This window comes from Cicer arietinum, chromosome 7 (assembly GCF_000331145.2).
Source record: "Cicer arietinum cultivar CDC Frontier isolate Library 1 chromosome 7, Cicar.CDCFrontier_v2.0, whole genome shotgun sequence".
Classification (NCBI taxonomy): Eukaryota; Viridiplantae; Streptophyta; class Magnoliopsida; order Fabales; family Fabaceae; genus Cicer; species Cicer arietinum.
In genome coordinates this window covers 12079721-12100470 of record NC_021166.2, presented here as the reverse complement: position 1 = coordinate 12100470, position 20750 = coordinate 12079721, and the positions used below count along the sequence as shown (strand labels likewise).

Sequence of the window (20750 nt, the reverse complement as noted above, 5' to 3'; positions counted from 1 at the left end):
CTCGGTTGAATCCATGAGGCCTGAATGTAATTGGATCACTTGCTGCAATGTTGCATTTTCACCTAGTTTTATGGGAGAGAATAAAGAGTAGAGAAAGATAGAGAGTGCTGCACACACTCTTGCAGCAAAGGATCATGATCCGTTCTGAATGATGTGTATAGTTCTTGCGTTCATGATGCTACATTTTTTCTTCTTTATTTTTCCAAGTTTATTTTGGTCAAACAAAATAGTGAAAAACTATTTGGCTCACCAATTGAGTTTTTTCTGTAGGTTGCATAAAAACTTGTTGAATTATCAAATTATAATAACAATTTGCTCCATAAAAGAGAACATTTCATCACATTTCAATTTTATCCGCACTCTCATATACTTCAATTGTTTGAAGTGGAAATTATAAGCCTCTTATCTGTTATCGTCCATTAGACAACTTTTTACAATGCAGAATTTCTTAATAAAAGCTATCATAGTATTTATTTCTTAATTGTTGATAAAAATAATTCATTTAATTTTTGCCACGATAATATTGATTTTTGTAATTTATAATAGTGATATGAGAGAATATATTTTTAGAGGGTAAACAGTTGTTGTTTTTTTGGTGTCTGACTATGTACTTTCAGAAAGGAAAACAACTTATTTTTCTGAATATTATCCGTAGTTTGTAAATACTAAATAGTACATACATTTTATTTTAGATATAGTGTTTTAATGAGAAGGTGGTGTGACTTGTGTGATGACATCATACTTAACTATACAGTGCCAATTCCATTGATGAATTTTTCTCATGACCCATTGTCATACTCTCTTCGCCCAAAAAAATTTGATTAAAAAAACTTGATCTACTACATCTTAATTTTAAATTAAATATATTAATTTTTTTATTCATTTATATTTATATTTTATGATAGAGTAGTAGTTACTCCCTCCTGTTTTATAGAAAGTTGGATAATATTATCCGTAGTTTGTAAATACTAAATAGTACATACATTTTATTTTAGATATAGTGTTTTAATGAGAAGGTGGTGTGACTTGTGTGATGACATCATACTTAACTATACAGTGCCAATTCCATTGATGAATTTTTCTCATGACCCATTGTCATACTCTCTTCGCCCAAAAAAATTTGATTAAAAAAACTTGATCTACTACATCTTAATTTTAAATTAAATATATTAATTTTTTTATTCATTTATATTTATATTTTATGATAGAGTAGTAGTTACTCCCTCCTGTTTTATAGAAAGTTGGATAAATAAATAAATATATATATATATATATATATATATATATATTTAATATAAAAATTTAGACTAAATACAATTATTCTTATCTATTCTTATTCTTATCGATTCAGTTTTTTCGTATATTCAAAATCAGGTGGGGTATTTGTTAACTACAGTCATATCATACAGTAGTATATTTTATTACAATTATCATTATATTCATTAAAATAATAATCCATTTATAAAGTTGGCAGGCTTCAGTATCTATTCAAAATTGTTTTACAGAGCTAATTGCCTAATTTTCCATCAACTTTCACTTCTTCCTTTATATGCTTTTTCAGGAACAAATATCTTAAGCTTCAAAATCTGCACAACTTGTGCAGAAAATGAAAATGCTGGGGTTGCCTCAATTGATAAGAATTGATTACAATTTGGCACGCTTGGTCCAGACTCCAATGCCCCTAAATGGTTTCCACGTCATAGCTGAGGTGGTTCCATTCAAGGGTCCTCCTTCATGCAGTCTTTTTCAACCTTTTCTTAAGAATCTCTCTTTGGAACAGTTAATATACTCCCTCAGATCTTTAAATATAAAATAAAAGATAATTTAAATCAAATACATATAGACTATTCTTACCAAAATAATTATCGCATTTAATCATTTTATGTAAATTAAGAAAATATAATAAATGAAAAAAATATATAATTTTACCAAATTATTTTAATATGATTTCAATTATCATAAATATAAAGTGAAGGAATAATAAATTAAAAACGATGCATATAATATAAATTAGAAAGTAATATTGATAAAAATAAATTAAAGTTATGTTTATTTTAGGCCAATTTCAATTATTATGAGATGAGAAATTACTTTTTTTTTCTTCTTATATTTAAATACTATAAGGATTATAAACTTAGCAGCCACGTGAGGTGGTTGCCATGAATTTGAAGAAATATTGGCTTCTAAAAATCACTATAATGACAAGAACTCCCATGATGTATGACGTTACATTTAAATGGCATAGCAAAATTGCTTATAAGATTAAGGAGGAATATCTAAAGGAACAAGTCATTTTCTCATCATGCCAATAGAGGCTGCTCATTTAGCATTGTGAATTTGTGACCAGTGTAAGGCACTTTGAAACACATTATCCAAATTAGATGGATATTTCCTAAGCACCTTCCACCTCATAGGGAACAAGGTCCTTATGTGATATTTGACCAAGTGGGAACTCTAAAAAATATGCCTAACATAGATAGGATCATCAAAGTGCACAAGGGCCTAACTCTTTATAATTCCTTGTGTTCTAAGTCATGTTTTTCCTTCATATTTTCAATTCAGTACAACTCAATATTTGATTTAGCCAATTTGTTAGGTGAACAAAGGTCAAATGGCTCTGATAATTAAATGTCTTGCTCGTGTATGTTGGCTAATGATATTAAACACAAGATTATTTGCCATATACTTCGTGTTCACTTTATGTTTTGAAATACATAATGAAAATAATGCATGATATTAGAACAAAATAAATAAATAACGCATGATATTGAGAAAAGAAAATGAGTTTATCATTCAAGAACAAAACGATATTTCTGACTGAAACATAAATAATTAGAATGCCTAACTACAATTTGTTACATAGGGGACCATATCCATTAGTGTGGGTCTTGCTGATCAGAATTACATCTATGTACAGGAAATGGTGTGGAAATATCATTTACAGCTAACCAGAATAAAACGTAGAGAATAAAGATTATATACTACCGGTATAAAGTTTTTTCACACTGAGAGTCAATCACAACACTTCAATTTGCCATATCATATTATACATTTTTAAAATAAAAATACTGAAAAAAATGTAGTTATGCAATAATTTGATGTGTTGGCAAATTGTGATTGGTTGTCAATAAAAATTAACTTCACACTATCGATGCAAAACATATCTAAAATGGAAAGTGGAAGTGATGCAAATTTTGAGAGGTCAGAAATGTAGACTAAGCAAGTAGCCGAGAGACAATAGAATCAAAGTTCCTTTTATGCACAATGTCAATAACTTTTATTTTCATGTTTGGAATGTCAAAGTTGGTAACATACTAACATTGACCAGATTCTCTATAAATAGGAGATATCCAGTTCCCTCCATGCAAAATAAGCTCTCCTTACCATCCTGAGTTCTGACTGCTTTATCCATTCTGTCCTACATGGCACTCTCTCTTTTGTATCTTGTTCTCCTTGCCACCTTCCTTTTCATGCAGACTCTAGCAGATACTTCATGCACCGATTGTTTTGTTCAATCTCGTGCATCATATTACCCAAATTCTGACGAAAATGGCACAGATGGTAAGAAAACTAATAAAAGGATAACAAAACTGCAATCATGAAGTGAAATTTGTAAATATGTTATCTCATATATATGCTCCTTTTGAATTCATTTCAGCTGGTGCATGTGGATTCGGTTCCTTTGGTGCTACCATTAATGGTGGGGATGTATCGGCTGCATCTAATCTTTATCGAGATGGAGTTGGCTGTGGCGCTTGTTACCAGGTGATAACACACCTATACATATATTACACTTTAACACACTTAAACAACATTTTTTGGTAGTTCTGTCATTTGGTCCTTTGACATTCACAAATATAACTTCAACAACAGTCTGCAACTTAACATTATGTGTTCTAGCTTTGAAAGTAATATGTCTCATTATGTTGTATTTTTTATCCTTTTCCAGGTGAGGTGTGCCAACAGCGTTTATTGCTCAAGCAACGGTGTCACTATAGTTTTAACTGACCAAGGCTCAGGTGATAACACTGACTTCATTCTTAGCCAACGAGCCTTTGGTGGGATGGCTCAGACCAAGGATGCAGCTGCTTCTCTATTAGCTCTTGGTGTAGTCAATATTGAATACAGACGGTAAGATATTCTTCCACACAGTTTCATGCATGCATCAACTTTTGCTGTGAAGGAGAGTCTTGAATGATGCAACATTTATTATCGTATGATTAAAAAGCCACAATTTGAGTCATGGAATTGTCCTTTTTTCCATGCATCAATTTTTCCTGTTTTTGTTATATATGTAAACTTAACCAAGGCCTCTCGTCGATATCTCCAGTGTTTCATGTAGCTACCCAAATAAAAACATTACTATTAAGATTGATGAAAGCAGCAGCAACCCTCATTACTTGGCTTTTGTCCTATGGTATCAGCAAGGAAAGAGAGACATAACTGCTGTGCAGCTCTGCGAGGTACTATATACTTCCTTGTACCGTGAAAAGTTGTAATTTTTGTCTAATCTTTAAGTTGAATCTGAATAAACTAAAATTTTCAAACAGATATTTGGTGAAAAAGAACATGGTAAAAATTTGAGTATTTAAGATCATATACCGATTTCCTATATTGAAACTCTTCGTTCAACTGAAACAACATCCTTAAAGGAAAAAAATTACAAAATAAATAGAGAAAACTAAGAAAGAGAAGTTTTATTAATTAGGTAAAAAGAATTTTAACAAGCTTACCTTTTTTTTCCAATTGCAGACTCAGAACTTTGTCTGCAAGTTACTGGATCGGGATCACGGTGCAGTCTGGACAACTACCTCTCCACCGAGTGGACCTTTGTCTTTAAGGATGTTGTTTAGTACTGAAGATGGAGAAGATACATGGGTTGTTCCGGTTAACAACATACCAGAAGACTGGAAGGCTGGAGACACATATGACGCAGGGGTACAAGTAGACCAGTAGAGAAGCAGTAAAAGAAATTGTTTATTCATGTTATTATCCTGTTATGAAAGAAAGAAATAAGTCAAATTGTTTATTCATGTTATTATCCTGTTATGAAAGAAAGAAATAAGTTGAAATATCAAGTACTCTTTTCGATTTCAATCATATACAAATAAAATTAATAAATATAGCTAGGTTTCCTTCGCGGCTTTAGCAAATAACTAAGCCACTGAACTTATCATATCATTGATCACAAGTTAAACAAGAGACATAACAATAGACCAATACCAAATACTCAAAGTTGTCACTCAGTATTAAAGAAAGGTCCACCATTATACCTCTGCAAGCAAAGAGAAGTCACATATATGCATATATATAAATAAATACTATGACGATATTGATTGAAAGGCTTAAAGCTACATTCATTGTTACATGTGTAAGTGTATATCAAATAAACTTTTACAAAGCTATTAATATATTAAAAGAAATTTTAAATCATGAAGGGTGAAACAAAGTTAATAAAATGAATTATCACTGCTTGATTTTATGTTAGACCGCTTGTTTATGCAAAACACTGAGCAAGTCAAATCTTCTTCAAACAAATCAACTATCCTTCATAAGTAAATCCAGAACCAAAATTTTTGCGGTAACCAATCTGGACTTTCTGCAGCATCAGCTAGATCCTTTTGTTCCTTCACATCCTTAGAAATTCATCATCATTGCATCTTCAATAATATGCAACCCACCATCATCAATGGCTGTCTCTATCCTGACACCTTTTCCCCCACATCCATAATTACCACCTCAAGATCTCACTCCTTAACAGTTAACATGCATTCCGCTTCTCTCCCAACAGTCTGTGCCGGGTAATATAGAGAATCTACTATTTATCTAGGTATGATATTTTCTTTCTCAATTGAATCTCCAATGTATATTTTCATCCCTGATCCTAAATCAGCAACCATTGAGTACAGTACACTATCCTTTTCCTATACACCGAATCATTTATTAACAATACACTTAGATTGGAAATCTTCAAGATGAACCAAGCTGGATGCTGCTTCTTTTTGTAACCCTTTTTCTATCATCATCAATCTCACACGTTCAACATCTCCCCATCTCCCTTGAGCAGCATATATATCTGACAGCAAGATATAAGGACCAATATCCAGTGGCTCCAACTCAGCAAGTCTCTTAGCTACATTCTCCCCAAGTTCCGAGTCCAAGTGAGTCCTACATCCAGAAAGTAGTGCACCCCACAAAGCAGATCCACCTTTTACAGAGACCTTTTCTATAAGCTCTTGCGAATTCTTCACAAAACCAGCTCGAGCAAGGAGGTCAACCATGCAACCATAGTGCTCAACCTTGGGTTGAATCTTGTAAACATGACGCATGAGATCGAAGTACCACCAACCCTCCATGACCATTCCAGCATGTGTACAAGCAGACAACACACAAACAAAGGTAGCATCATTTGGCTTCTGGTCCGCCTTCTCCATCTCCGAGAACATTTCAAGAGCTTTCACCCCATTTCCATGCAATCCATACCCCATGATCATAGAGTTCCATGACACGATGCTTTTCACCGGCATCTCATCAAAAACATCTCTTGCTAAATCCATAGCCCCACATTTTGCATACATCGTAAGAAGACAAGTTTCAAGCAAGACATCAAGTTTAATATCATGACTCTTAATGTAAGAATGAACCCACAAACCCAAACTCAGCTTCCCTAAATTTGCACAAGCAGTGAGAACACTCACCAAAGTAGCCTCATTTGGCATAGCCTCCCCACTTTCCATCATTCTCTCAAACAACCCCAAACACTCACCGAAATTCTTCATCCGCACGTGCAATGCCAACATCGAATTCCATGAAACCACATTCCTAATAACAACCTCTTTCATTCGATTGAAAAACTCAAGAGCAAGAGAAACATTCCCATCCCTTACACACCCATCTATCATACAGTTCCAAGACACAACATCTCTATCAGGCATTATTTCAAACAGTTCATTTGCAGCAACCAAATCCCCAACCGCCACGTGTCCAGCTATCATACAATTCCAACTAAAAACATCTCTTTGAGGCATTTCATCAAACAGTTTCCGTGCAACACCAATTTCACCATTCTTCACATACCCATCGATCATGGTGTTGTAACTCACCAAATCCAAAACATAACTCGCATCAAACAGTGTTCGGGCATAGTCAATTCTCCCGAAAACGGAGTACATTCGGATCAGCGAGTTCAAGACGAACAAATCGGAATCGAACCCGAATTTGATTACTCGATCGTGAGCCTTTTCACCTTCTCGTTGGGACCCGCAATCGGAGCAGAGTTTGAGTATGAGAGGGAAAGTGTAGTGATTGGGTGGGACCCACCTGGCAATCATTTTGTGGTAATAGAAATGGAAAGCGGCGTTGAAATTGGAAGTGCGAACATATGAACGGATGATGGTGTTGCAAAGAAAAGCGTCGGGATGGTGGAGTTGGTCGAAGAGGGAAGTGGCGCGTGGGGTGGTGCGTGGATTGGAGGAGAGTTTCTTGATGGCTGTGGTGGCGACAAAAGGGTGTTGAAAGAGATTGTGGAGGATGAGTTGGGTGTGAACTTGGTTGAACTGTTTGATTCCGTCGCATGATTGAAGCGCCGACAAGAGTTGTTCCTCGGACTTCGACCATTGTCTGCTGCTGCATGTCCATGCATGTTTCAACCTAACTGCCATCTTTTTTTGGCGCTAACAATATTACTTTAAATATAACTAACTAATGATGCTCAACAGTCGCAGAACAAAATCCTTTTTGAATGATGAGATTAATCGTGTGTTTCTCATAGTTTTTTAAATGAGAATAAAACCATCTATTTGGTAATTTAATTTCTTAAATATGTTTTTTATATTAAATAATTAAAAGTAAAAAAAGTTGGAAAAATATACATTTAAGCACAAATAAAAGATTTTGCTAAAAAAGTACAAACAAAATATGTTATTGAGTGATGAAGTGTAACATACATTTAAGTAGTGTATCATACATTAAATAGGGTTGTATGTGAGTTGGGTTGAGTCGGTTTTGACAAAATTCAATATTGATCCAATCAATTATCTTTAGATTGGGTTAAGTTTTAAGTTTATATTGAATGAAAATATATTTAATACTTAAATGTTTTAAAAATTATAAAATTTCAATCACATCATTCAATTATTTAAAAAAATAATCAAACTCTTACACACAAAAATAAATCCAACAATCTTCAATTCTAAGCAATGTCAACTTCAAAAAAATTATAACAGTTCCAAGCACATGCGTACCAAAAGAAGAAGGTGGACGGCGGCGCAGCTTCAAGAAGTTGAAAATCTAAAGAAGAAAGTAATGAAATTATATTGGACTGTTGAGACTGTCAAACAAAATTTAAAAAAAAAATATATAACTAATTACCGAATCCGATCTACGAACGGGATTTAAATTGTTAAACTCATTACCCGAACCAAATATAAGCGGGTTTCAACGGGTTGGGTTGGATCGGACCCAAAAGTGATCGGATATGAATAAAAATCAAGTTGAATTGGGTTTGAGTGATCAGGTTAGCAGGTCGACGTGCTCCAACGTACACCCCTATATTTAAGCACAAATAAGTTTCTGCTATAAAAAATTACCATAAAAACAGAAATAAAATATTTTTGAAAGCTTTTTTAACAACTATGTAATTGTACCGTGTAAATTGCTGACACATTTAAGATTATATGATTGTTTATATTGAAGATGGAATTGTTGATAAATTCTTTTGTAGATATAATTATTGATGATTTTAATTTTATGAAATAACGATGAGCAATAATTTAAAAATAATAAAATTAGTTTTTTTTAATATTTATATGATGATAATAATTTTGAATATATTTTATAAATTTTTATATGTTGTGCATTTAAAAATTTCTTATTTCTATACTAAATTATATTTTTAAATTTGATCTCTTACGTTTAATTTCTAACTTCCTCCCTTGTAATGGATTATATTGTTGCTAATTTTTTATTATAGTCTTTTATGTAATTGACTCTCGTCTTAGATAGTAGTACTTTTATATTATTTATTATTAAAAAATAGATCAATTAAATAAGTAAAAGACACAATGGAATTGATTGAGGTAAGTCCAACAGGAAAAAATTATATTAAATAATAATATGTATTCATACGTATAATAAGCCAAAAGTACATAAAATTAAATTTATTTCATATGTATATGAAACAATGATATAATATCTCATAAGAAAGAAAATAATGACTTAAATGCATTTTATCATACAATTCCAACTAAAAACATCTCTTTGAGGCATTTCATCAAACAGTTTCCGTGCAACACCAATTTCACCATTCTTCACATACCCATCGATCATGGTGTTGTAACTCACCAAATCCAAAACATAACTCGCATCAAACAGTGTTCGGGCATAGTCAATTCTCCCGAAAACGGAGTACATTCGGATCAGCGAGTTCAAGACGAACAAATCGGAATCGAACCCGAATTTGATTACTCGATCGTGAGCCTTTTCACCTTCTCGTTGGGACCCGCAATCGGAGCAGAGTTTGAGTATGAGAGGGAAAGTGTAGTGATTGGGTGGGACCCACCTGGCAATCATTTTGTGGTAATAGAAATGGAAAGCGGCGTTGAAATTGGAAGTGCGAACATATGAACGGATGATGGTGTTGCAAAGAAAAGCGTCGGGATGGTGGAGTTGGTCGAAGAGGGAAGTGGCGCGTGGGGTGGTGCGTGGATTGGAGGAGAGTTTCTTGATGGCTGTGGTGGCGACAAAAGGGTGTTGAAAGAGATTGTGGAGGATGAGTTGGGTGTGAACTTGGTTGAACTGTTTGATTCCGTCGCATGATTGAAGCGCCGACAAGAGTTGTTCCTCGGACTTCGACCATTGTCTGCTGCTGCATGTCCATGCATGTTTCAACCTAACTGCCATCTTTTTTTGGCGCTAACAATATTACTTTAAATATAACTAACTAATGATGCTCAACAGTCGCAGAACAAAATCCTTTTTGAATGATGAGATTAATCGTGTGTTTCTCATAGTTTTTTAAATGAGAATAAAACCATCTATTTGGTAATTTAATTTCTTAAATATGTTTTTTATATTAAATAATTAAAAGTAAAAAAAGTTGGAAAAATATACATTTAAGCACAAATAAAAGATTTTGCTAAAAAAGTACAAACAAAATATGTTATTGAGTGATGAAGTGTAACATACATTTAAGTAGTGTATCATACATTAAATAGGGTTGTATGTGAGTTGGGTTGAGTCGGTTTTGACAAAATTCAATATTGATCCAATCAATTATCTTTAGATTGGGTTAAGTTTTAAGTTTATATTGAATGAAAATATATTTAATACTTAAATGTTTTAAAAATTATAAAATTTCAATCACATCATTCAATTATTTAAAAAAATAATCAAACTCTTACACACAAAAATAAATCCAACAATCTTCAATTCTAAGCAATGTCAACTTCAAAAAAATTATAACAGTTCCAAGCACATGCGTACCAAAAGAAGAAGGTGGACGGCGGCGCAGCTTCAAGAAGTTGAAAATCTAAAGGAGAAAGTAATGAAATTATATTGGACTGTTGAGACTGTCAAACAAAATTTAAAAAAAAAATATATAACTAATTACCGAATCCGATCTACGAACGGGATTTAAATTGTTAAACTCATTACCCGAACCAAATATAAGCGGGTTTCAACGGGTTGGGTTGGATCGGACCCAAAAGTGATCGGATATGAATAAAAATCAAGTTGAATTGGGTTTGAGTGATCAGGTTAGCAGGTCGACGTGCTCCAACGTACACCCCTATATTTAAGCACAAATAAGTTTCTGCTATAAAAAATTACCATAAAAACAGAAATAAAATATTTTTGAAAGCTTTTTTAACAACTATGTAATTGTACCGTGTAAATTGCTGACACATTTAAGATTATATGATTGTTTATATTGAAGATGGAATTGTTGATAAATTCTTTTGTAGATATAATTATTGATGATTTTAATTTTATGAAATAACGATGAGCAATAATTTAAAAATAATAAAATTAGTTTTTTTTAATATTTATATGATGATAATAATTTTGAATATATTTTATTAATTTTTATATGTTGTGCATTTAAAAATTTCTTATTTCTATACTAAATTATATTTTTAAATTTGATCTCTTACGTTTAATTTCTAACTTCCTCCCTTGTAATGGATTATATTGTTGCTAATTTTTTATTATAGTCTTTTATGTAATTGACTCTCGTCTTAGATAGTAGTACTTTTATATTATTTATTATTAAAAAATAGATCAATTAAATAAGTAAAAGACACAATGGAATTGATTGAGGTAAGTCCAACAGGAAAAAATTATATTAAATAATAATATGTATTCATACGTATAATAAGCCAAAAGTACATAAAATTAAATTTATTTCATATGTATATGAAACAATGATATAATATCTCATAAGAAAGAAAATAATGACTTAAATGCATTTTTGCTTCTTTCATTTTGTTAAAAGTAAACTTTTGTCATCTTATTCTAAAATTAATTTTCTAGTCTTTTTATTGACAAATTTTTAAAAAATTTCTTTGGTTATTTTTTATTATATGACACTTTCATTAATGATGTGGATACTAGTACTTAAGAATTGGATAAAATGATTTTTATGTAATTATTATTGTAAATAATTTTATTATTTATTTTATTTTTATAATAAAATAAAACAATTTAAATTTAAATTTTTTATATAAATATTTTAAAATTTAAAATATTTTTGGATAAAATAAAAAAACTTTAAATATTATAAAATTTAATTCATAAATAAAATAAATGTTAAATAATATTAATAATTTAATAAATTTAAATAAAAATAAAAATATTAAAATGTTTAAAATAAAATTAAAAGGATATAATATATTTTATATAAACATTTTAAAATTTTAAATTATTACGAATGTTAAATAAAATAAATATATTTTAAATATATATATATATATATATATTTTAAATTTTAATTTGAAATAATTATTAAAATTTTAATTTTAAATAATTTAATATATAAAAATAAATTGATTTTTAACATTTTAAATAAATTAGTAACAATGATAATTATATGATAAATATTTTATCTAAATCACGAATGTCATAAAATGTCGTATTATCAAAAATAATGAAGATCAAAAACATTACAAGAATTAATTAATAAGGGACAAAAAAAAATTTAAAATTGAGATAAATTTTAGACAAAATAAAAAGACGAAAAATGCATTTAAACCAAACTGAATTAAAGTAGAAAAAATTGAAGATATTACAGCTTTGCCATTAATAAAAATCCTCTCTTCTCTGTGTCTTTTTAGTTCTGCTTTTTTTTATATAACTAAAATGTTAAATTAAAGAAAAAAACATCTATTAGTTCTTTTGGTTTTTTAATATTTTAAACCAATAAAGAAAAAAATATTTTCAAAAATACTTTTATAAAACTCAGTTATCAAATACGTTTTTAATTTTTTTAAATTTCAAAACTAAAAAACAGATTTTGAAAAAGAAATGAGTCAATTTAAAAATAATCTAAAAAGAAAATTTAAATGAGAAGTTATTTTTAGTAGTTTCTCAAAAACATTATTTTTATAGCTGGTTTTTTTCTTTAAGAAATGTGATTTTCACTTTGATAAATAATACAAAACCTATATTGTTCCTAAAAAAAAACCTTCAAATTGTTGAATAGTAAAATTAATTTTTTTATTTTTAAATATGTGACATATAGATACTCTCTCCATGACGTATGTCATTGAAAGAAGCACCCATATCATATCATGAATGTGAGTAACTTGACCAGTACAAAATAATGTCGACTTTTTTTTAGAAGTGCATGTCAGCCAAAAAATTTTAGCATTTGAATTAGTGATTCTATGGTAGTAGACAAGAACATAGCATTCAAAATATCTCGAGACTTTTGCTGAAATGCTTGACAAAGTTTGTCAATAATTCCCGTAATTTCTTTCTTAGTCCAAAACATTTTGAATGTTGAAATTATGATGCAGCATTAATGAAGAAATGTCCTGCTTAAGTGTTTATGATGTAAATATCCTACATATGTACGATATCTAAGAATTGATTCTAAACATATTTATTCTTATCAACAAATCTAATACCAATAGTCATTTTGCTCTCTTTTAGATTCATCACAAGTTTTGTCCACAACTGCATAACCAATATCTTCGCTAATTTCATTTTTCAATTTCCTTGCAAATACATGTAACATTTCTTTTTAAATAGTTGGTGAAGTGTATCTTGCTTTATGAGAGATAGAAATATGATGCAATGCAGGCAACTACTTATATTAGCAAACTTTAAGATGTAGTAATACTTAAGAGTTTTATGGTATTATAATATAAAAAACATTATTTTATATTACGGGTCCAATCCTTGGTAATCAGATCCTTGAACCTTGAACAGATGTCGAGTTTGTTTTGATTACCTTGCATACTCAAGTATCTCTAAAGGGATTGGAACCTTTTCTTCTGTAAGTTGCAACAAATTCCTAACAAGTTTTTCACAATCTTAATGAAGAAAGTAAATGTGTTGAACTCCATGTTTATCTTTCAATAAAACTAAACAATAAATCAGTTACTACCTCTCCACTTTTTCTATAATATTTCTCATGCAATGTTGTTGAAGTCTAGAAGACTAGAGAACCTTTACACATCTGAAGAAAAACCCACAACCCAAAACAAATAGCATGAAGCGGAAAAGATACAAAACTTTTCAAGACAACTACAAGGCTCAATCAGCAAGAACAACCACCAGACTGAGGTTGAGAGTCATGGCTGGCAGAAGACCTCAGGTTCACATCGACCATGTCTTCTTGTTTTGTTGTAGATAGTGTTTCCATTCCAGGTAATGCAGCAGCAATTTTTCGAAAGAGAGCCTACATTAATAGGTTTGATAAATCAGTACAAATGAAATGTCAAGACCGGGTATGTAAAACAGGTAGATATAGCAAATATATGTCTTGCTCTTGCATACAAGAAGCAAATTTTTGGAAAATTTTAATAAGTTGGCTTGTATTAAAACAACCAACTTTTATCTGCATTCTGCAAGAAATATCATTAAATGAACACAATGAACGCAATCTACGATCCCACGTTTGAACCATTTGAAATATCTCACCCAAGACAATGCAATAGGAAACTTAGCTTTTCATCTTTTTGATAATTTCAAGCTTTGTTTAACGTGTGGAAAAGGAAAGGAAATGCTTACTTTTATATTAAAGCCGGCTTTGGCACTAGCTTCAATAAACATAACGTTTAGCTCCCGAGACTTCGCTTCCCCTTCTTCTGTGGAGACTTGCCTGTAGAATCATATAAAGAATATCAGGCATAAAGAAAAGACAGTGTTAGAAGAACATTATTTCGGTACCCTTTTTTTCATGGATTTAGTATCCATGGTGAATTGTCCATAGCATCTTGTTGGCAACTACAAGTATATAGTAGGATTTTAAATATTTATTATAAATCAAACCCATAATAAGGGTACCATAACAAGCAAATTGTAAAACTGAAAGGAAATCCAGGAAATTTAAAATAGTTTATACAAGACAAAATTAACAAGTGAAACACAAACGAAGCATCTCAAGGGCCAAACCATTCAAGCTACTAAAGCCTGAAAGAAATATAGGTCTCACTCTCATAAAATATAAAACTGCTAATTCCTTGCACTTAAGAAAATGAAGCATTGTCCAACTTCATCAAGTCAAGATAATATTTCTCTTATACGTGGTCTTCAGCAAGGGGAAAACAATGTTTTAAAAGTATTTCCAGGCAATGTTGCATGTTGCAACCACATAGAAAGGCAGTAAGTCATACTAGTAACATTTTTAATATCTTTGCCCCCTTTTTCGCCAGGCATATCTCTCTCGTACTATACAAATCCCAAAAGAAACATAATGCAGAAACGAAGAGACTGAATAAAGCCCAAAAAAAGTGCCGGGGCATTCAGTCCTTCAGCATAACTACATTCTTTCATGGTTTTCTCTAATGCAGTTTTAAATAAAAAGGGGCTATGCAGATGTTTATATATCACTTGAGATGTTCTTGCTGATTGAACTGGGTCCTAAAGGAATACATGAACCGAGTCCACCATTCTCAAGGAATTCTAGAGAGAATTCAAGGCTTCAAATAGTGGCACAGTAACTATCACCTATTTAGTTCAGAACTTCAGATCATCATCAATATATAACTGGTTTCACCATTAAACACTAATTATCCTCCTTATTATTCTTGACGATTTTGTCGATTATCTATAATCTACTGCACACAGCCACACGGTATTATCCTCCCAGTCTCTTCCCCTATCCTCAGCCTTGCCTTTGAAGAACAAAATGATAATTTGTGTAGTACTGTAGTTGTACCCATCAAAATTTGTTCATAACCCACCCATAAACTTGCTCTAAGTGTTGAATTAGACAATAATTAGTAAATAATAAAAAATCAAATAGAGGTAACTAGATAATAGAGAACAAAGCAGCTATGCCATGAAACAGACTAGTGTAAGCTATCTGTTGGAGTCAGTCCACAATTGATTATTCATTACCTCTTATCCACAAGGTCAGTTTTGTTCCCAACAAGAACAACAATAACATCACTTCCTCTCTCACTGCGCACCTCTTCAATCCACTTTGATGTGTTTAGAAAAGTCTGACGACCTACATCATAAGAATACTGAATAATCAGAAAACATTCATTGAAATGTTCTGGAAAGAACAAAAAATTATGCACAAATTTTCAACTCATCCAGAGAAATTTAAAAAGTTGGGTATGGATAGTAAGCAGAATCTATTGGAGAAAGCACCTTCTTGAAAATTTCTGGTTTTTGATGTGTCATTATCACCTACTACCTCTGGTCCCTATTACAAAAAAAATTGTTTGTGTTTTGGTCCTTATTATAAGAAAAAGAAACACATTTCAAGGTGCATTAATTGATAGAACCCTTTTTTTACCCCTATTTAAGGCAAGGTATATGTTTACTAGAAATTCACATAATAGATATAAAATATTTAATGCTATGGGTATATTTGGAATAACGTTTAAATTTTACAACATGAAATGGGCCATTGGTCTTTGTGATTTTTGTAATTTCTTCTTATACAAGGACCAAAGGGAGTAATTGGCAAAGATGTGCCTCCAACACTTTGAGAAAGGCCACATGTTCTTTCCATATTTACTCAGCTCTTTTCCATTAAAACTTAAAAGTATTCACTCACTCTAATGTAGTCTACTACACAGAAAGGAGAAAACAGAGAAAGAAAAGGGAGGGTGTTAGGTTCCTTGCTAGAACTCAATAGCGAAAGGGCATTATTCGTCCCTGATTTTTATTGATCGAAAGAAAATGATACACCAGAGCGGATACGTTCCTAGAATGATATAAACCACTCAATTTCTAATTTTGCCAAAGATCCTTTCAAAGGGGTGGGAGCCTTTATTTATAGGATGATTATACAAGGGATAGGATCCAAAAGCACTACCTAACAACTAACAACTAACAAATAACCATCTAACTATAAAACAATAACTACTAACCACCTAACCATAAAACAGAAACATCATTATTTTCTATTGTTTTTCCTATGATAAACCAGTAAAGATTTATTCCTATTTACATCTTGATTATTTCTATAAGTGGGGGAAGGCTTTGCTCAAGGTGACTGGTGATATATTATTATTATAATGAAAAATCTGCACGAAAATATAAATTGTCAATAAAGGAAAAGGTGACAAGAAAGCATATATGGATGTCATACTTGCAACATCATACACAATGACAGCAACAGATGAGTCCCTAATGTAGCTTGGAATTAGACTTCTAAATCTCTCCTGTCCAGCTGTATCCCTATCACACACAGGAAACACAAATTTAAGATTTTGAGAGGAAAAAAGTACAAAAAAATTCAATAATACAGCACTAGTGTAATGCTTATATATGCCAAGTAAAAACTGTCAATTAAACACATCAACTTCATGGATCTTACTGTAGTTTGCCAGCATGCATCAATTTTTTAACATTTGAAGTAGGACATAAAACCAAACATAAGTAGGAATAAAAAATTTAAAACTATAAACACCAAATGTTGTAGATTCCAAGATGCCTTGTAGAATCACATTCATAATTAGATCAATCAAATTCAAAACCCGAAAATGGACATTATAGTGAGATTTAAGGTTGTGTCTGAGATAAAGGCAAAAGACTTTTGAACAAAAGAAGAAATTTTCCAAAAAATGGATGAAAGACTTTGATGTTAGCATTCATAAAATATCACATCTTCACAAAATATTGTTGGTCAAGTAGCCTAGTGGCTAGACTCACACACCTTAAGTGTGGAGAAATGGGGAATCCCGGGTTCGAACCCGAGCCCTGACATATCTATGTCCTTGTAGCTAGCAAATGAGCTATACTTATGGGACACAACTTCAAAAATGTATTACTTAGTATACCAAATAAATCATTGAAAACAAAAATAAAACACAGCATACAGAAAAAAGAAGAAACAAGATAGGCATTAAATTATTATGCTTGTAGACAATGTGTCAATGTACAGTTCAATAATTTGCATATTTTAGGAGTGAATGAAAATAAAAATTAAGGGAAGGATTGTCCATCCCATTTGCATGAAGGCTGTGCTTACAAAATTCCCAAATTTAGTTTTCTGTATTTCTTTACATTTTCTCAGGAAAAGCAAAATTACAGAAACCAATCTAAAGCTCAAAAATAACAATAAAATAACTTCATTAAGAGTTTTGTTATCTTTTTCAATTGTTTTGCTCATGTATATTGAGTTTATCATGGGTTGTGTTTAATAGGGATCTGCTCATGCTAGTTAGTATTACTCAAAATGAAATTGTTAAAATAATAGCATTGACGCTCCCATTCAGCTCTTCATTTTAGACCAAACAATGCGACCCTTGCCCCCCCTTCCATTTTATCTCTAATGCGTTCCTCACCCTTCTTAACAGAACTTTCAAAACGGTCAAGCCACATCTTACCATAACTGCAGTCGAACAGTTCGATCTTCAAGATACATGGTTTTTGATAGAAAATCAATGCCGATTGTAGCCTGTTAGGCAAAAGAAAAAAAAAAGTTGAGCACAAGCCAGAGACATAAATGTAAAATAAATTTAGAGAAATGGAAATGCACATAGTGGATTATTTTGAAAAGACAACTCGGTAGCATGATAAACTTAATATGCATGTATAAACATTAGAAGAAAGACGAACAATGTAAATATGTTAACACATTATAAGGAAACAGATACATAAAAATAAGGTAACTCAATAGTATGGTCAGAAGGTAACTCAATAGTATGGTCAGAGTTGAAGGAGGAAAACGAAACAAAGAAACACGAAAACATAAATGAAAGTTTAAAAATTAGCTTACAGGAGTACAAAGGCAAGTAAAGAGAAAACTAAAATAAGTGGATAAATTTTCCAAGTGGATCTGACAGATAGCGGTATCTTTATGAGAAAAATTAGGGAAGAATTCTCTTTATTACAGTATAGATTGCAGAACTTCAAGAGTTTGCACCTCTCAATGCTCAAAGGCCCTTACAATCTGAAATGTCAATATACAACTCCTAATAAAAAGGGAGGGGGGAACACCATATATTAAGGTCTAATGTAAATTATCTGTCGCCTCGCTAGTTTCCCTCTCTTAATTCTGTCTCTCCCAAGATACAATGTCATAAATTATCTATTTTTACATTCTATTTCTCAGTTTATTGGTATCTATGAAGACAACAACAGCTTATAATATGACCAACTTGAAATTGGTGTGGGATAATTAAAAAGGTATTGCGTTTGCAGGGGAGGACATGTGGATGATGCAAAGTGCAATACCACACAACTGGAAGAGATCATAATTCTCCTCTGTCAAAGGAGAAACTTCACCCTTCTCTTCAAAACCTTGTTGGCATGTCGATGCCGCTTCCATAACGGAACTCATCCAAGTCCTACTTACTTCATAATTCCCGGACAAAAAAACATCTACAGAATTCACTATCGTCCACGCTGCATCATTATATAGTTCCGAACAATCTGTTAAGCAACCCACCACATAGTTATCAAGGGTTTCATCATCTAATAGCTTCTCTATGGTTGCAAGCGTGTTAGTCACATTCTCTAAAGCTAGCTCCATCGCAATTAAAGCCAATCCTTGAAGATTTGTCGCACGACTCACTGGAATTGTTGGAAGAGACGTTGAGCATAAATTGTAGCTCAAGATTGTGGATTGGTTTGCACATTTTTCACATGTTTGGTCGATTAAATCACGCGGTGTTTTCAACAAGGTAGAACATGTTGTTCCACGAGAGATTGTGATTAAAAAAAGGCATATAATGAAGCAAAAAGAAGAGTTAGACATAATTTAACCGGTATGAATTGAAATCAGTTTGTGTGAATGTTGATGTAGAACTATATAGTTCCATATAATTTATATATACACGATGGAAGTACTTTTTATAAAGGAAGTTTCCTTAGTAATTTCATTTTTGTTGGTTAATAGTTATGTGCGAATAATCATGTATGAATAAAAATAAAAAGGATGAATAACATTTTGTCATGATATTGTGTTGAGTAAGGTTTGCACATGAATAGGATTAAAATGGGGAAATTTCCTAAGGTGACGTATAAAAGGCGATCTGCAAATGAGGACGAAAATGAGAATGGATCTGAGAAGAAGAAGGAACCTGATAGGTGTTATCGAATTTGTCGTACATGAAGCGAGTGATGATGCTGGTTTTACCGACGGATTGATCGCCTAAGAAAACCAATTTGTACTTAGCAAGAGCTGAAACTGGCGCCATTTACTTCACTTCACCAAACACCACCTTCTGATTCCGATTCCGATTCAGATTTGCTTCACTGTAATGTAATGGATCAACCAAATTCAACTCTCTCTTTTTTCTTTATTTTCCTCTCTTTCGCGATCTCATAAATGGTACCTCTCTAAGGCACTACGGTTAAGAAAAGGGAAAAAAACCATTCTGGCTGCTGGCTGGCATTATTTTTTATTTTAATTTTTTTAGTGCATGTTTATGTGGATTATTTTGGCAACTTCAATGTAAATTTATTTAAAGTTTTAATATGTATATTCGTTCTTGCAAAAAATTTATTTTCTTTTGTCTTAGTTCTTGTAAGATTTTTTATTTAAAGTAATTTTTATAAAATTAAAATACGATTTATTTTAATTTTTAACATCAAAATAAAAGCTAAAAAAAATATGGTAAATTGTTGTGGCGAAGATGGGTTTTTCTAAAAACGGCTAAGTTCTACTTTTTATTTTTATTTATATTTTTTTAATAAAATAATATTAATTAATAAATTTATTAATAATATAATTTTTGTTTTAATTTTTAATATATCATAAAAGATAATCTATTAGTTTATAGGACCACTTGTCTTAGGGTAATTTTTTTGTAACGTTGATTTGACGGTAGAGACTAAAGTCGATCGTCTTTAATTTTATATAAATTAAATTTAAATAAAAATTTATAAAAATTAAAATAAAAAAATATATATTTGCATATATTAAAAACATATTTAAATATTTATTTAAAGTATTTCTTTAATTAACATAAAAAGAGTTATTTTTTTGGGTTAATAACATAAAGAGGGCTATTGACCAAAGGAAAATAGACAAAAACAACAAACTAGCCACCTCTAACGTTTAAACTTTACACTCCTTACCCCATATTGAATCCCATTTTAATCTTTTTTCTAAAGAAAAA

General features: G+C 31.4%; 5 protein-coding genes across 5 annotated transcripts; 1 reads left to right on the top strand and 4 right to left on the bottom strand.

Moving 5' to 3' along the window:
• The first annotated feature begins 3350 nt into the window (after positions 1–3350).
• On the top strand, positions 3351–5097 carry LOC101507544 (expansin-like B1). Its single transcript, XM_004508933.4, has 5 exons — positions 3351–3561; positions 3659–3765; positions 3950–4131; positions 4331–4463; positions 4753–5097. The coding sequence occupies exons 1-5, from the start codon at positions 3423–3425 to the stop codon at positions 4954–4956; spliced, it is 765 nt and encodes a 254-aa protein (XP_004508990.1). The 5' UTR covers positions 3351–3422; the 3' UTR covers positions 4957–5097.
• Positions 5098–5789: 692 nt separating this feature from the next.
• Positions 5790–7736, bottom strand: LOC101495275 (pentatricopeptide repeat-containing protein At3g29230-like). The gene has a single exon (XM_027337164.2). The coding sequence runs from the start codon at positions 7659–7661 to the stop codon at positions 5937–5939; it is 1725 nt and encodes a 574-aa protein (XP_027192965.1). The 5' UTR covers positions 7662–7736; the 3' UTR covers positions 5790–5936.
• Positions 7737–9216: 1480 nt separating this feature from the next.
• Positions 9217–9900, bottom strand: LOC101494947 (pentatricopeptide repeat-containing protein At1g31920-like). The gene has a single exon (XM_004508977.1). It carries the CDS (start codon positions 9898–9900, stop codon positions 9217–9219), a length of 684 nt encoding a protein of 227 aa, XP_004509034.1.
• A 3637-nt stretch (positions 9901–13537) lies between these two features.
• On the bottom strand, positions 13538–20010 carry LOC101507228 (ras-related protein RABH1b-like). The gene is made up of 6 exons (XM_004508932.4): positions 19710–20010; positions 18012–18082; positions 16772–16860; positions 15565–15676; positions 14233–14323; positions 13538–13900 (listed from the first exon to the last, which is right to left on the bottom strand). The coding sequence occupies exons 1-6, from the start codon at positions 19824–19826 to the stop codon at positions 13760–13762; spliced, it is 621 nt and encodes a 206-aa protein (XP_004508989.1). The 5' UTR covers positions 19827–20010; the 3' UTR covers positions 13538–13759.
• Positions 18584–19442, bottom strand: LOC101506900 (putative invertase inhibitor). Its single transcript, XM_004508931.4, has one exon. It carries the CDS (start codon positions 19382–19384, stop codon positions 18806–18808), a length of 579 nt encoding a protein of 192 aa, XP_004508988.1. The 5' UTR covers positions 19385–19442; the 3' UTR covers positions 18584–18805.
• Positions 20011–20750: the final 740 nt, after the last annotated feature.